Source organism: Rhinopithecus bieti, unplaced genomic scaffold (genome assembly GCF_001698545.2).
Source record: "Rhinopithecus bieti isolate Rb0 unplaced genomic scaffold, ASM169854v2 scaffold_12573, whole genome shotgun sequence".
NCBI classification, from domain to species: domain Eukaryota; kingdom Metazoa; phylum Chordata; class Mammalia; order Primates; family Cercopithecidae; genus Rhinopithecus; species Rhinopithecus bieti.
The window spans coordinates 2,223,872-2,238,501 of record NW_016807321.1 but is presented as its reverse complement, the minus strand read 5'-3'; the positions used below and the strand labels follow the sequence as shown (position 1 = coordinate 2,238,501).

Genomic DNA, 14,630 nt, shown 5'->3' with positions numbered 1-14,630 from the left:
TTACAAACTTCCTCGGCCTCGATGTCCACATCTGTACAGAGCCGGGCTGACTTTACAAACTTCCTCGGCCTTAGTGTCCACATCTGTACAGGGCCGGGCTGACTTTATAAACTCCAAAAAGCTGCAGAACTCTCTTCATCTTCAGAGTAAATGTTGAAGGCTCCCTCATGCTTCCATGTCTCCACGAAAGATTAAAGGAAACTCCTCCACAAGTCTGAATTAAAACACTCATGAAGCTCCAGCAGCTGCTCCTCAGGACGGGGCGAGAGGAAGGACTTCCAGATTCCAACAATTTGAGCTGGACCCCAGGTTGCCTGCCCAGCAGAGACCAACCAGCAGTTCCTGACCCCACACGGGTGGCAGGTCCCTTGCCCTGGACTGGCCATGTCCTCGAGGTCCCCAGAACCACAAGGAAGGGGGACCCACACCCACATTCTGGTCTACCAGGACCACCGCATGTGCAGACAGGGATCCCCCACCCCAGCCATTTTCACTCATCAGGAGCAGGCAGACCACAAGGCCTAGCACAGGCCCCCATGTGCAGGAGGGCAGAGCTGTGGGTCAGTGACTGACCACCACCACAGGCCCTGCCATTGGTACCACAAAACAGGTTGGGACCCTCCGGGGCTCCCCTCTCACAAGGAACGTCCAGGGACAGCTGCTCTCCAGCAGCCTTCTTGGCCCACGTGACAGTGCCCTCCTCCTCCCCTGCAGGCCTAAACAACTGTCCACCCACACCCTCTGGGCCAGCGATGACCTCCAGCCAGATGTCTCCAGCCCTGGCCTACACAAGAGCCAGCTGGCTCCCTGCTGGATGCACACACATGATCCCAGGCCTGAGGATGTCCTTTATCCTTATGCAGCTAAGGCTGAAAAGAAGCCAAGTCTCCCAGGTAATGCAACGTTCAACCTGGAGATGAGAACCATTGCAGTGCTTTAAGGTTAAATTAGCAAAAATAAACTCACGGCCAGGTGCGGTGGCTCACGCCTGTAATCCCAGCACTTTGTGAGGCCGAGGCGGATGGATCACCTGAGGTCAGGAGTTTGGAAGCGGGCGCCTGTAGTACCAGCTACTCGGGAGGCTGAGACAGGAGAATTGCTTGAACCCAGGAGGCGGAGGTTGCAGTGAACCGAGATCGTCCCACTGCACTCCAGCCTGGGCAACAAAGCAAGACTCTGTCTCAAAAATAAATAAATAAATAAACTCACCTCCAAAGGTAAGAACACCTCTTACTGGTGACATTGTCACTCGGCACATGCCTGAGGAGCCTGGGAGGCCGTATGGAGAGGCCCTGGGCAGAGCTGAGTTCTGTTTGCACTCAGACCCCAGGGAGGCCCCAGCTGTACCCTGACCAAGACCCTTGCAGGCGGCTGCCAGGCTCCTGCGAGCACCTTTGTCCTGCATGCAGCTCGGTCCCCACTATCTCCAGCTGTCCCCACACAGGGCTTTTGGCCAGAACATCTGCACTCCCACCACCTCTCTACAGTCTTGGGGAACCCGGGCACCTCCACAGTGCCGCCTCTGTGAGACACTGGCTATCTGCAAGAGGCTTCTGCCCAGGCAAGGGAGATCGCAGCCATGCCAGGACAGTGTGGGACAGGCCAGACTGGGGCAGCAGAAGCAGGAGCCAGGGAAGGGCCTCAGAGAAAACCAGCAGGCTGCCTGCTCTGACACGAGACATAAAAACTTTTAATGAAGGAGGACACGGCTCAGGGCCCTTTCACATGCCCTCCCACGTGCGGCCCAACCCTGCCCCACGGAGACCGTCCACGGCGAGCGACCGGTCAATCAGAAGGTGTTCTTGATGCGGCCGGCCACCAGCCTAAGGATGTCCCCAATCTTCTTCTGCCAGTTGGCGATGTCCTTGGACACGGCGCACCACAGCTCACCATGCCGCGGCTCTGCACTCTCACAGCGCTTCCGCACCTCCTCCTGCTGCTCCTGGGGGGACCACAGGGCACTTCAGGCAGGGGTCCTCCCACGCTACTCCCCAGACCTCGCCTGCTTCTCGCCTGCCCCCATGCAGACCTGGCTCTGGCAGGACCAACCCCAACCGGCGGGCGAGGGGGCACAGGCCCTGCACCAGAAGGTAAGGCTCTTTCAGGTGTGTGCCTCAAAAGAGCCTGAGGAGCATGGACCCCTCAGCCTCAGTGTACGGATGAGGAACTGAGCCAGGCTCCCCATGTCTGTGCCTCACACAAGTGCTCACATCTGCCTTCTCCAAACAAGGAGTTAGGGTTCATGTGGGCTGGCAACACTTTCCAGGGAAGACCAGGACAGCCTGACCGCCTCCAGCACAGCTCTGAGAACGCTTGGCTCTAGGGGGGCAGGTGGGAGCAGAGGGGCTGCTGTCCAGGCTGTCCTAGAAAGCCATACCCAGGCTCAGGCCCAAGAAAAAGGCCAACTCCATTCCCATTCCTCAAGTGAGCCCAGGCCCCAGCCAGCAAATAACTCATTAAAATACGCCAGCAGACAGGCCACTCTAACGGACAGGGCACCTCAATTCCAGGGTGTGGAGCTGTGAGGCTATAAGCAGAAAACAGATGTGGAGGCAGAGACGGCCTTGTGGGGGGGCGTCGAGGATGCCGTGCCCTACCCACCCGGTCCATCCTCCCAACCCCGGGCAGAGTCACGAGGGCCGTGGCCACCTCCTAGAGCCCCCAGGGCTGGCGGAACTCCCCACCACAGTCCCAGAAGGCACTGAGCGGTGGTCTGCTGAGGGGCCTCACCTCAGTGCCATGCTGCAGCTCAAACTTGTAGAAGAAGGCCCAGGCGTCCCCCAGGTCTGAGTCAATCTTCACAGTGCGGTGGAACCACTCCCTGGCCTTGGTGATCTTCCGCTGACTCCAAAACAGCCTGTTCCGGAAGGACAGGAACCCAGAGTGAGTGGCTGCAGGACAGTGTTCTGGGGCAGGGGAAGGGCTCCAGGAGCCATCAGCTTCATCCCTGACCTGCAGCCCTGGTGCTCCCCCAAGAAGGCCCGAGGAGCAGGGCCTGGGCTGATCTGGAAATTACCCCAGATCATTAACTTGAAGTCGTCCTTCACGGGTCTAACCAAATCGTTTTTTTTTTTGAGACGGAGTCTTGCTCTGTCGCCCAGGCTGGAGTGCAGTGGTGCGCTCTCCGCTCACCGCAACCTCTGCCTCCTGGTTCAAGCAATTCTCCTGCCTCAGCCTCCTGAGTAGCTGGGATTACAGGAATGCACCACCATACCCGGCTAATTTTTGTATTTTTAGTAGAGATGGGGTTTCACTGTGTTGGTCAGGCTGGTCTCAAACTCCTGACCTCGTGATCCGCCTGCCTCAGCCTCCCAGTGCTGGGATTATAGGCGTGAGCCACCGTGCCCGGCCCAAATTGTTTCTTTAAAAATTCACACGCAAGGAAAGACCTTCCAACTCCATAAAATTAGGGTCAAATACAAGGAGATGAAACTAAACCTGACACAAAATTAAACTACAACTTTGATGAGGGAAAGTTATACAGTGTCAGCTCCTCACTGAGACACCTGCTGGATCATCCTGCCCCGCCTGGCCTCCAGCAGCAACCCCAGTGAACACTGAAAAGATGGACTTCGGGCAGCACCAGGGCCTGGGCCCGCAGCCCGCAGCCCTCAGGCCACAGGATTCATACCACCGTTCCTGCCAGACACATGGACACCTGAAAACCAGGCCTGAAGAGGTCCATGCTGGACTATCAGAGGCCAGGTTGGGGGTGCGCATGGCACCACCCCCAACTGCTGGAGAAAGGATGGCGGGCACTGCTGCTGGGCACGCTGGCAGGCCTGGGACTCTGCATTGCTTGCCACCCTTTCCACCCTCTCCTCAGGGTCACCTCCCCCTGGAGCCAGAGGCACTGCAGTCAAGAGACAACACGAGGAACCCCTCCACTCCAGGCAGCTGTTTGGGTTCGTCTCAGTTGCCAAACGGAATAATTTCACACTCTGATAACCTGATTGTTTTTTAAGCCTTGTGGTATTCTTAATTGCCCAGTGTTAGATAAACTGTGATTTAAAGAGCACAAACCCAGATAGCAGACACACACAACACTGGCTTGGGAAGAGCAAGGAGTGACTTATTTACTTTAGCAAAGCCTTTTATAAGGTTTTATGGCTGCACTATCAGAGTGTCACCCAGAAGTCACTCTGGGAGGTGGACGCACAGGGCAGGACCAAGGGAGCACCGGCCAGACACAAGCCTCCCTGTGGGGAGCCTCTCTCATTTGTCGGGGGCCCGCAGGCAGGGGAGAGGAGGTGCCCCTACAGGCAGGCCTGCGGGGGCAGCACCCAGACCTCTGGAGACCAAGCACCACTGCCACCCAGTGCTGGGGAGAAAGGATGGAGAGAATCAAGAGCCGGCACTAGGAAGGCTGTTGTTTCTGCGTGACCCATGGCAGGGCAGGTGGAGGGGAAGCCGGGCACATGAGGTGAGGCCCCTCGCCGCTGGGTCAGACACACCACCTCGCCAGGTGAGCCCATGTCCTGAGCTACAGCCTCAGGAGTCCAGGGTTCTTCTAAGAACTCCCTTCACCCCCACACGGTCACTCCCCAGCCTCCTGATGCACACTCAGGCCCAGCTCCTTCTCAGACCGTCATCCTCTTTCTAGAAGGAGACAAAGACCCTGTGGGTCGGGGGTGGCCCCAAGCTCCCTGCTGTGCCCTGCACGTGGCAGGCCTTTGCCCACATGTGCCTAGAGTCTGCACGCTCTGCCCCATGGCGACAAGCAGCTGCCTGCGAGGTTCCAGAGTCATGTCCCCAGCGAGTCTCTGACCCAGCGGCCAGCACACCCGAGTGTGAATCACATGGTGTGAGGTCACTCACTGATCTCTGCCTCCCCTTCACATCATGTCTTCTGAGACAGCCTCCAGCACAGTCATCTTGGCACCCCTAGGCACACAAATTAGGCTCCAATCTCCAGCTCTGGATTATTTACGGAGCCACAGAGCTGAAAGTGATTTCTTGCCCCAACATAAAGCCTCTTGTCCAAAGGGGCTTTGCTTACCACTTAAAATTCTGTGTGAACCAACATTAGCAAATCTATCCTGTAACCCAGGCCTGTGTAGGTGTAAACTAAAAAATTGCAGAGACAAAGACAGCAGCCTCCTAGAAGAAGCCGGAACAGAGGAAGGGCTGAACCACACCTAGGGGATCCTGGGGAGGGAGGGAGAGGGAGGGAGGGAGGGAGGGGGAGAGAGGGAGGGGGAGAGAGAGAGAGAGAGAGAGAGAGAGACTGAGACTGGCTGTCCCTCCCCAGGGCTTTGGGACAGAAGCCCAGGTGATGCTGCAGCACCCTCAGGTTTGTCTCTGCCGGGAGAGGCGCCTGCCCCGGACCACAGCAGGAGTGACAGCAGCCGAGGATCGGGGGAGCCCACCCTGCTGCCGGGCATCTTTACAAGGACCAGGGAGAGGCAGACAGACTCTGGAAAAAGAGCCCATGAGGACCCCAAGGGTCAGCAATCCTCTGGGGACGCCTCACTCACTTGGCCACGGCCAGGAGCACATGAGGGTCATGCTCACACTTCTTCAGGGCATCCACGCTCTTGGTCCTCCTCTGGGGCCTCGCCTCGAGGAAGATGGCCTCAGACCACAGGATACCTGCAATTCACAACAAACAACAAAGATCTGCACTCCAGCCTCCGGTTCCGGAAAGTGCCACAGAGATCCAACCCAGGACGTCCTCAGACGGTGACGGGGGCCTCCCACACACTGCTCGCAGAACTTGTGCAAGAACCATGAAGGATGAGTGCTCTGACCCACCCCAAACCATGGCAGCCCCGAGGGCACAGACGGGACACTCTGCAGAGTTTCACTCTGTCATTCAGGCTGGAGTGCAGTGGTGCGATCTTGGCTCACTACAACCTGCCACTCCCAGGCTCAAGCAATTCTCCTGCCTCAGTCTCCCGAGTAGCTGGAATTACAGGCATGCGCCACCATGCCCGGCTCATTTGTGTATTTTAGTAGACAGGGTTTCTTTTTTTTTTTTTTTGAGACGGAGTCTCGCTCTGTCACCCAGGCTGGAGTGCGGTGGCCGGATCTCAGCTCACTGCAAGCTCCGCCTCCCGGGTTCATGCCATTCTCCTGCCTCAGCCTCCCGAGTAGCTGGGACTACAGGCGCCCGCCAGGACGCCCGGCTAGTTTTTTGTATTTTAGTAGAGACGGGGTTTCACCATGTTAGCCAGGATGGTCTCGATCTCCTGACCTCGTGATCCGTCCGTCTCGGCCTCCCAAAGTGCTGAGATTACAGGCTTGAGCCACCGCGCCTGGTCGTAGACGGGGTTTCACCATGTTGGCCAGGTTGGTCTCAAACTCCTGACCTCAGGTGATCCACCCACCTCAGCCTCCCAAAGTGCTGGGATTACAGGCATGAGCCACTGCTCCTGACGGATTTATTTGTTTTTTGAGACAGGGTTTCACTCCTGTCGTCCAGGCTGGAGGGCTGTGGTGCAATCTCGGCTCACTGCAACCTCTGTTTCCCAGGTTCAAGTTATTCTCGTGCCTCAGTCTCCCAAGTAGCTGGGACTACAGGCACGTGCCACTGTGCCTGGCTACTTTTTTGAATTTTTTTTTTTTTTTTTTTTTTTTTTTTGAGACAGAGTCTTGCTCTGTTGCCCAGGCTGGAGTGCAGTGGCCGGATCTCAGCTCACTGCAAGCTCCGCCTCCCGGGTTTACGCCATTCTCCTGCCTCAGCCTCCCAAGTAGCTGGGACTACAGGCGCCCGCCACCTCGCCCGGCTAGTTTTTTTTTGTATTTTTTAGTAGAGACGGGGTTTCACCGTGTTAGCCAGGATGGTCTCGATCTGCTGACCTCGTGATCCGCCCATCTGGGCCTCCCAAAGTGCTGAGATTACAGGCTTGAGCCACCACGCCCGGCCCTTTGTGTATTTTTTATAGAGACGGGGTTTCACTATATTGCCCAGGCTGGTCTCAAGCGATGGACTCCTGGACTCAAGCAATCCTCCCACCTCAGCCTCCCAAAATGCTGAGATTACAGGCATGAGCCACCACACCTGGCCAATTTCTTTTAAATTTTAAAAGAAAAAGAAATGATAACACTTCAGAACATGAAATCAAATTCTCCCATTTTGAGGCCAGGAATTTCATTAAAATGTCTTAATGGCCAAGTATAGCTGAAACTTTTGACTGAAATGATTCACACAAACCAAACGTTTTAATAAAGTCTGTCAGAAGCCTGAGTCCCCACTCCGTCAGGAAGCTCCAGCCCTGTTGAGTCTGGGAAGCCAAGAAGCACCCCCTTACCAGAGTTAGGGCACTCCTGCAGCGCCTTGGCCATGAGCGTATTTGCGATGTTCTTCAGCCCTGCACGGTACTCCAGCCGCACGGACTCCAGCCTGAGGAGACAGGCCCCGGGGGGTCCCACAGCCATCTACCAATGGCGTATATTCTGGTAGCTTCTGGGAAGCCTTGTCTGAAAAGGCTCCCCACCCAGTCACAGCAGCAAGAACTCCATTCCCTGCACAGCAGAGCTCACCCACCACAGAAGCAACGCGCTGCTGCCCACATCCCTGCCAGCCCCACTGGCAACCGCCCCAAGGCAACACCTCAGAAACTGACGCTGTCCAGATGCAGGTGAAGGCATCCAGAACAAGCAAGACCAGCCTGGGAGAGCCAGGACCGCACAAGGCCCCCAGGAGCTGCCTGTCTGCAGCAGTGCCCGCGCAGTACTCCAGCCCCGTCACCCTGAGCTGGATGCAGCACCTCCATGAACTGAGCCCGCACCTCGCAGACTCCTGCCCACCTCCAGGGCCCTCCAAGCCACCTCCTCTGTGGAGTCAGCTCTCCGGGATCCATCCTTCCCTCGTCCCAGCTATCGTTAACCCCTCCCTCTCCCAGGCACCCTCCATCAGAACACAAATCAAACCATCTGCAGGCCTGTCACAGTACCTAAGCCGAACTCTCCCAAGGCAGGGACCATAATTTTTCATGGCCAGCACCTACTGCCTCGCAAGCCCCCAAGCCTGGAATCGCTGCACAAGTCACTCCACACAAGCAGCGGGTGAGGACGGCCCACCTGATGGGTAAGCTGTGCCAAGAGCCCAGGCTGCCCGCACCCATCAGGACTCACCACAGCCCAGGGTTCTTTGGGTTCTTCAGACGAGACTTTTCCAAAATGGCCCGGGCTCGAGTAAGCTGCCCAATCTTCTCCTCCAGCCGAGAGAGCAAAAGCCACAGGGGTGTGGAGTGGGGACACTTCTTCAACTGCAGCCAACAAGTGAGAGCGCAGCTCAGGTGGTGTCTATGAAGAACTGGGACCCAGCTATGCCAGCTGCTCACTGCAGTGGGCGAGCCAGCACCTCAGGGCTGCCTGTGTCCCACTCTGCATTTGTGGGTTTACAAATGTGCGGTGGTGCTGTGGACCTGTGCACACAGGTCTGTACATACCAGCCTCTACTTCAGGTGTGCCACACTCTGCACTTCTGAGAGCAGTGTGTGCAGCTTCATACAAGGCAAAGCACAGAACTCAGTGAGGGGACCGGGGTGTGGGTCCTGAGCGCACAGCTCCCTCGCTGTAACCCCCCGCCCTCCACATCTCCTCAGAGGTGAAGGGCAATGACCCTGCACCAGGGGGCTCAGTTTTGTGAATGCCGGGTCAGCGGCAGCCCAAGGGTGCAGGCAGACGTACCCCCTGGTTATAGGCCTCCCGCGCGTTCTCCATCATCTCCTTCTGCTCCTCGATCTGCCCCTTCATCATCCACAGCTTGGGGAAGTCCTCATAGTGGCGCAGGGCCTCCTCGCACAGATCCTGGGCTGCCCTGATGTTGTCTTGCACCCACTCCAGCTTCACAGACTTCATGAACACCTGTGGGGCAGACACGCACCATCAGCAGGGCATCGGCTCCAGGGTACGTGCTTCGTGTTACGTTCGTCCTCAACACTGTTACCTGCAGCACTGTGGGTGCTTTTGTCAGCTTTTCATAGCCTGTTTGTGTACACAAAAGGTGGGGATAAATATATGAGTATGTTTTTGTTTTGTATTTTTGAGATAGAGTCTCGCTCTGTCACCCAGGCTGGAGTGCAGTGGCGCGATCTCAGCTCACTGCAAGCTCTGCCTCCCAGGTTCACGCAATTCTCCTGCCTCAGCCTCCCAAGTAGCTGGGATTACAGGCACACGCTACCATACCTGGCTAATTTTGTATTTTTAGTAAAGATGGGGTTTCACCATGTTGGTCAGGCTGGTGTTGAACTCCTGACCTCGTGATCTACCCTCCTCGGCTTCCCAAAGTGCTGGGATTACAGGTGTGAGCCACCACGCCCAGCCGTATGCAGGTTTTGTTGTTGTTGTTGTTGTTGAGTTTCCCTCTTGCTGCCCAGGCTGGAGTGCAGTGGAGCGATCTCGGCTCATGGCAACCTCCGACCCCAGGTTCAAGCAATTCTCCTGTCTCAGCCTCCTGAGTAGCTGGGATTACAGGCATGTGCCACCACGTCCAGCTAATTTGTATTTTTAGTAGAGACAGGGTTTCTCCACGTTGGTCAGGCTGGTCTCAAACTCCCACCCTCAGGTAATCCATCCGCCCTGGCCTCCCAAAGAGATGGGATTACAGGCGTGAGAGCCACTACGCCTGGCCATACGGATGTTTTAAAGTCACATCACAAAGATGAGTGTGCTGTGTGCTGAGATTACAGACGTGAGCCACCGCGCCCAGCCATATGAATGTGCTCTGGTCTCGTTTGCCTGCTGTCATCTCACTCACATCACCACTCAAGCCAGGTGTGGGGCCCACGTGTGCACACCACGCACCCCGGATGGCCCAGCCCTGCCTGCCACTGCGTACCCGGGCGGTGGGGGCGCTGCTCCGCGCCTTGGCCAGCAGCCTCCGGGCCCGCTCATACTCATCATTCTCGGACTCCAGCTTCACGGCCGCCAGCCAGATCTCCTCGCTGTTGGGGTTGGCCTGGAGGGCAAGTACAGCAGCGTCAAGAGGGGTCAGAACACAGGGACCAGCGCCTGATCACACTTAATCAAAAGCAGGCAGGCAGGAACCGAGCCAGGCCTTGTTCTGCTGCAGGATTAGTCTGGTCCAAGCCCTTCCCAGGGAGGAGATGACAGAGCGGACTCCAGTGCAAGAACCCGGACTCACCTGGAAACACACAGGTCCATGTTCACTCGCGTACAGCGAGGACAGCGAGGAGGCTGCCACAGCACTGAGCACTAATGAGGGTGGGTGCAGGGCCATCTTATCCAGGATCCATCCACACCCTCTCAAAGCCCCTGAATGGGTCACTCACACCCTATATAGACCCACCACACCCAACCTCGCTCATTGCCCTGAGCCTGATGAAAGGAAGCCAGCTGTTCTGTCCTCATGAGCCCACATGGGCAGGAGAGAGGACTCCCAGAGTGCCACTGACATGTGGAGAAGGCGTCCACAGGCCGAGGAGGCTCACACAGCCCAGAGCCCAGTGGACACGCAGGCTCTGCCCTCAGAGCCTCCCCAGGGCTGGTGCCCAGGGCTGTCTGAATGCGTCCTAATCAGCACAGCAGCCCACTGACCATGCAAGATGACCACGTCACAGACCTGAAAAGCAGCCCAAACACGATGGGCAAGGAAAGCCGCCTGACAGGCAGCAGAGAGCGGGCAGGCGGCGGGGACGCTGCAGTCACCCACAGGAGTGATGCCATCTCAGACAGGCAGCTGAGAGCAGCAGGTTAAACCCAGGCCAGGCCCCTCTCATGATGTTTGCTCAAGGAAGGGCACACTCTATGACATTAGCCTGCGCTACAGTAACTGACATATAGCATTCTATAGTTTATTAAAAAGTATGTCATGAAGTATTAGGATGCTATATGTGAAAATAAAGGCAAGGTACTTAAAAACACACACACACACCTCATGACAACCAGGCACCCTCAGACAACCTGGCTCAGTGAGGCTGTCTGAATGCGTCCACTCACATAAGGGCACCCTCAGCCTGTGTGACCCCATGCTCTATACTCTGAAACATTTACCCGTGGTCACACCGAGTCGGGGGACCAAGAAGAGGTAAGGATCTGCCAGGTGGGCTGCTTTCCTGCTCTCAGGCCCCTTCACAGCCCCTGCTCACGTGGAGCAGCCCCTGGACTCCAGTGCACCCGGCCACAGCACATGCCACGTTGTATGTGGGAGATGTTCAGGCCCCAGTCAGCACCCAGGTCAGCTCCTGTGTGCACAGGCCCCTCACCGCACAGGCGACCTCACCCACCTGGAAGGCCAGAGCCAGGATGCTCCTTGCTGCGGGCACATCCCCTGCCAGCCACTTGGACTTGGCACCCATGAGCCACAGCACCTCTGCTTTGGGGCAGTGGGCCACAGCCCTCTGTAGGAGGGCTTCCAGGGACTCCCTGCAAGATAGAGGCCACGGTCACCCGAGTCAGGGCCATCAACCAGACACACATCACACTCAGCCACGGCGTGGGTGCGCCAGAAAGACAGTTGCTGCTCCAAAGTTCGATGCTATAAATGATTGACCAGATTTTACAATGGGGAGAGTGTGGGGAAATCTTTCCTCTCCATAAAGGTTCTAAAATCAACTACTGAAGAGGGTTCTACAAAGCAATGCATTGTTTAAATAGCAGAGCTGGAGAGAGAACTTCACAAGAGAGCCTTTTACAGCCATGTGTCCTGGAGGCAGCAATAACTTCAGTCTGTGACAGGGGAGGCCTTTTCATCTTGAATCACAGAGCACAAGTGCACCCCGGACCCACTGATAAAGATTATGATCCCAGGTTGACTCTTCCGGCATCCAAAAGAATTATCTTATAGGAAGAAAGTGATTTTAGGTCACTATTGAGCAAAACTGCCAGCCTTGGGCATCAGGTCTGACGCCCCTGGACTCTCCTGTGGCCCACCACCCTCAGTCACATCATCTTGCACCAATGACCCCTTTGGGCCTCAGTGAGTGCAACAGCAAGACAAAGTGAGCACATGATCACACTGTGTGGGGCAAGGGCCATGGCAAAGCAACTGTGCTCTCCGGAGGACCAGCTCCCCAGCACTACGGCCTCGCCTCATCCCTGTGAGCTCATCCCTGTGAGCGTGCACTGAGGAGAAGGCAGGGCAGCAGGAGGGCACTGCCCACTGTGCCCAGGGGTCAAAGGCAGGAGTTCATATTCAGGTCACGGGCCGAGAGACCTCAGTCTACACCTGGCCCCGCCCTGTTCTTCACTCAGACTGCCCCAGGTAACCTTCTACAGAGGGACACCATGAGAGCCATTTCAAAACACACCAAAGGAGGTCACCGCAAAACACCAGAGCAGCTGGTGGACATGGGGAGGGGCCGGGGCTTCAGGGGGACATGTGGAAAGACACCCTGAAGAGGCTGAGACTAAATCACACCAGAGACGGGAAGACAATGGCTCAACACTCTCAGCTGCAGACCCAGTGGAACCAGCAGGGCCTGTCCTCACCTGACACAGGGAGCATCACCTGAGGACCTGGGAGAGGACGGACAGAGGGTGTGTGGGGACACGAGCCCAGTGCCCTTGAGAGCTACCCATTTAAAACAATAAACTGCAACGCCAAATATAATCAGCATTTACAGCCAATAAAGCAGACCTGAAAGATGTTTTCAATTAAAGAGTACAGTTAAAGAAAATTGTCAAGGACCTCCTCTGAGCACAAAAACCAGTCAAAACCCAAAGCCAGCTCCGCTTAAATGGAAAACATGCCTGCCTGAGCACAGATGCTGCCCCACCCACCGCTGCAGCCAGTGCTCAGCCATGGGCCATGCAGGCTCCAGCCTCAAGTCTACACCCAGGCCACTCCTCAGGCTACAGGCCCAGGCATATGTACGTGTGCAAGCACACACGCTTCGCAGGATGGGCCCCCTGAGTTCCTTGGTTTCTCAACTAGAAAACAGTAACAATCCTGTCCCAGAAGGGACTATAAAGATGGATCCAGCCAGGCACGGTGGCTCACGCCTGTAATTCCAGCACTTTGGGAGGCTAAGGCGGGTGGATCACGAGGTCATGAGATCGAGACCATCCTGGCTAACAGGGTGAAACCCCATCTCTACTAAAAAATACAAAAAAAATTAGCCAGGCGTGGTGGCGGGCACCTGCAGTCCCAGCTACTAGGGAGGCTGAGGCAGGAGAATGGCATGAACCCGGGAGGCGGAGCCTGCAGTGAGCCGAGATCGCGCCACTGCATTCCAGCCTGGGCGACAAAGCGAGACTCTGTCTCAAAAAAAAAAAAAAAAAAAAAAAAAAAAAAAAAAAAAAAGATGGATCCAGTTGCAAAGTCCCAAGTGCCATAAAATCCTTGATCACGACCAGAGGGCCAGACCTCAAATGGGCACAAGACTGGATAAGCAGAGATGAGAGGTTTAAATTCAGGGCTACACAAATGGAACTGGAGGTTTCATTAGCACCCTGGGGCAGGCGAGTCCCACCACATACCGAGTGCCATGGTTCTTCTCGAAGTATGCAGCACGCAGCCACACACTCTTCTTGCTGGGAAACACCTGCAGGGCGTAGGCGTAGATGGCTCGTGCACACTCCAGGGCATTGTGGGCTACACACTAGAGCAGAGAGACAAACATGAGAATGGGAAGCCCAGCGCTGGCCGCAGAGCAAGTGGCATGATGCCCTCCCCAGCCTCATACGATTCTCAATGGTGACATCTGCTAGAAGGTGCACCACAGTGTTTTATCTAATTAGAACCACAATCCAGGCCAGGTGCGGTGGCTCATGCCTGTAATCCCAGCACTTCTGGAGGCCGAGGTGGGCAGATCATCTGAAGTCGGGAGTTCGAGACCAGTCTGACCTACATGGTGAAACCCCATCTCTACTAAAAATACAAAAATAAGCTGGATGTGGTGGTATGCACTTGTAATCCCAGCTATTAGGCAGCCTGAGGCAGGAGATTCGCTTGAACCCGGAAGGCAAAGGTTGCAGTGAGCCGAGATCACACCACTGCACTCCAGCCTAGGCAAGAGTGACACTCTGTCCCCCGACCAGAAAAACAGTAGAACCACAATCCAGGACTGGGAAACCACACTTCTGGGCACAGAAAACACTGTAGTTCTTACTCTGGCATTACAAGCACTTTGAAAACCAGCTGTGCTTACTCCAGTGTATGTGAAAGAGACAAACCTGAGGACGAAGACAAGAACACTGAAAAAGGAGCACATGGGTTTGCCTGCTGGTTTCTTGGCCAGCGAGAGGTGCATGAGTAACTAGCTGCAGGTGATGGAGGTGTGCACACACACGCACACACAGGGCTGTGGCCGAGGCATATGTACATGTGCCCGCACACAGACGCACACACAAGCACAGGGCTGTGGCCGAGGCATATGTACGTGTGCACGCACGCAGACGCACACACAAGCACAGGGCTGTGGCCGAGGCATATGCACACATGCCACGCATACACGCACACACAGGGCTGTGGCCGAGGCATAGGTACCTGTGCACCCACACACACGCACGGGGCTGTGGCCGAGGCATAGGTACCTGTGCACGCACACACACGCACTGGGCTGTGGCCCAGGCATATGTACATGTGCACCCACACACACGCACGAGGCTGTGGCCGAGGCATAGGTACCTGTGCACGCACACACACTCACGGGGCTGTGGCCCAGGCATATGTACATGTGCACCCACACACACGCACGGGGCTGTGGCCGAGGCATAGG

At 56.2% G+C, this 14,630-nt stretch overlaps 1 protein-coding gene across 1 annotated transcript in view; it reads right to left on the bottom strand.

The window, feature by feature from the left end:
* Positions 1–1,667: 1,667 nt before the first annotated feature.
* PRPF6 (pre-mRNA processing factor 6) overlaps positions 1,668–14,630 on the bottom strand; it is a 56,370-nt gene continuing 43,407 nt past the window's right edge. Inside the window, exons 13-21 of the mRNA XM_017881297.1 lie at positions 13,390–13,511; positions 11,196–11,334; positions 9,788–9,907; positions 8,638–8,814; positions 8,080–8,213; positions 7,254–7,345; positions 5,478–5,592; positions 2,731–2,857; positions 1,668–1,942 (exon numbers count right to left, since the gene is read on the bottom strand). Coding sequence (XP_017736786.1) covers positions 1,790–1,942; positions 2,731–2,857; positions 5,478–5,592; positions 7,254–7,345; positions 8,080–8,213; positions 8,638–8,814; positions 9,788–9,907; positions 11,196–11,334; positions 13,390–13,511 — 1,179 coding nt within the window. The 3' untranslated portion in view covers positions 1,668–1,789. The remainder of the gene's footprint in view (positions 1,943–2,730; positions 2,858–5,477; positions 5,593–7,253; positions 7,346–8,079; positions 8,214–8,637; positions 8,815–9,787; positions 9,908–11,195; positions 11,335–13,389; positions 13,512–14,630) is intronic.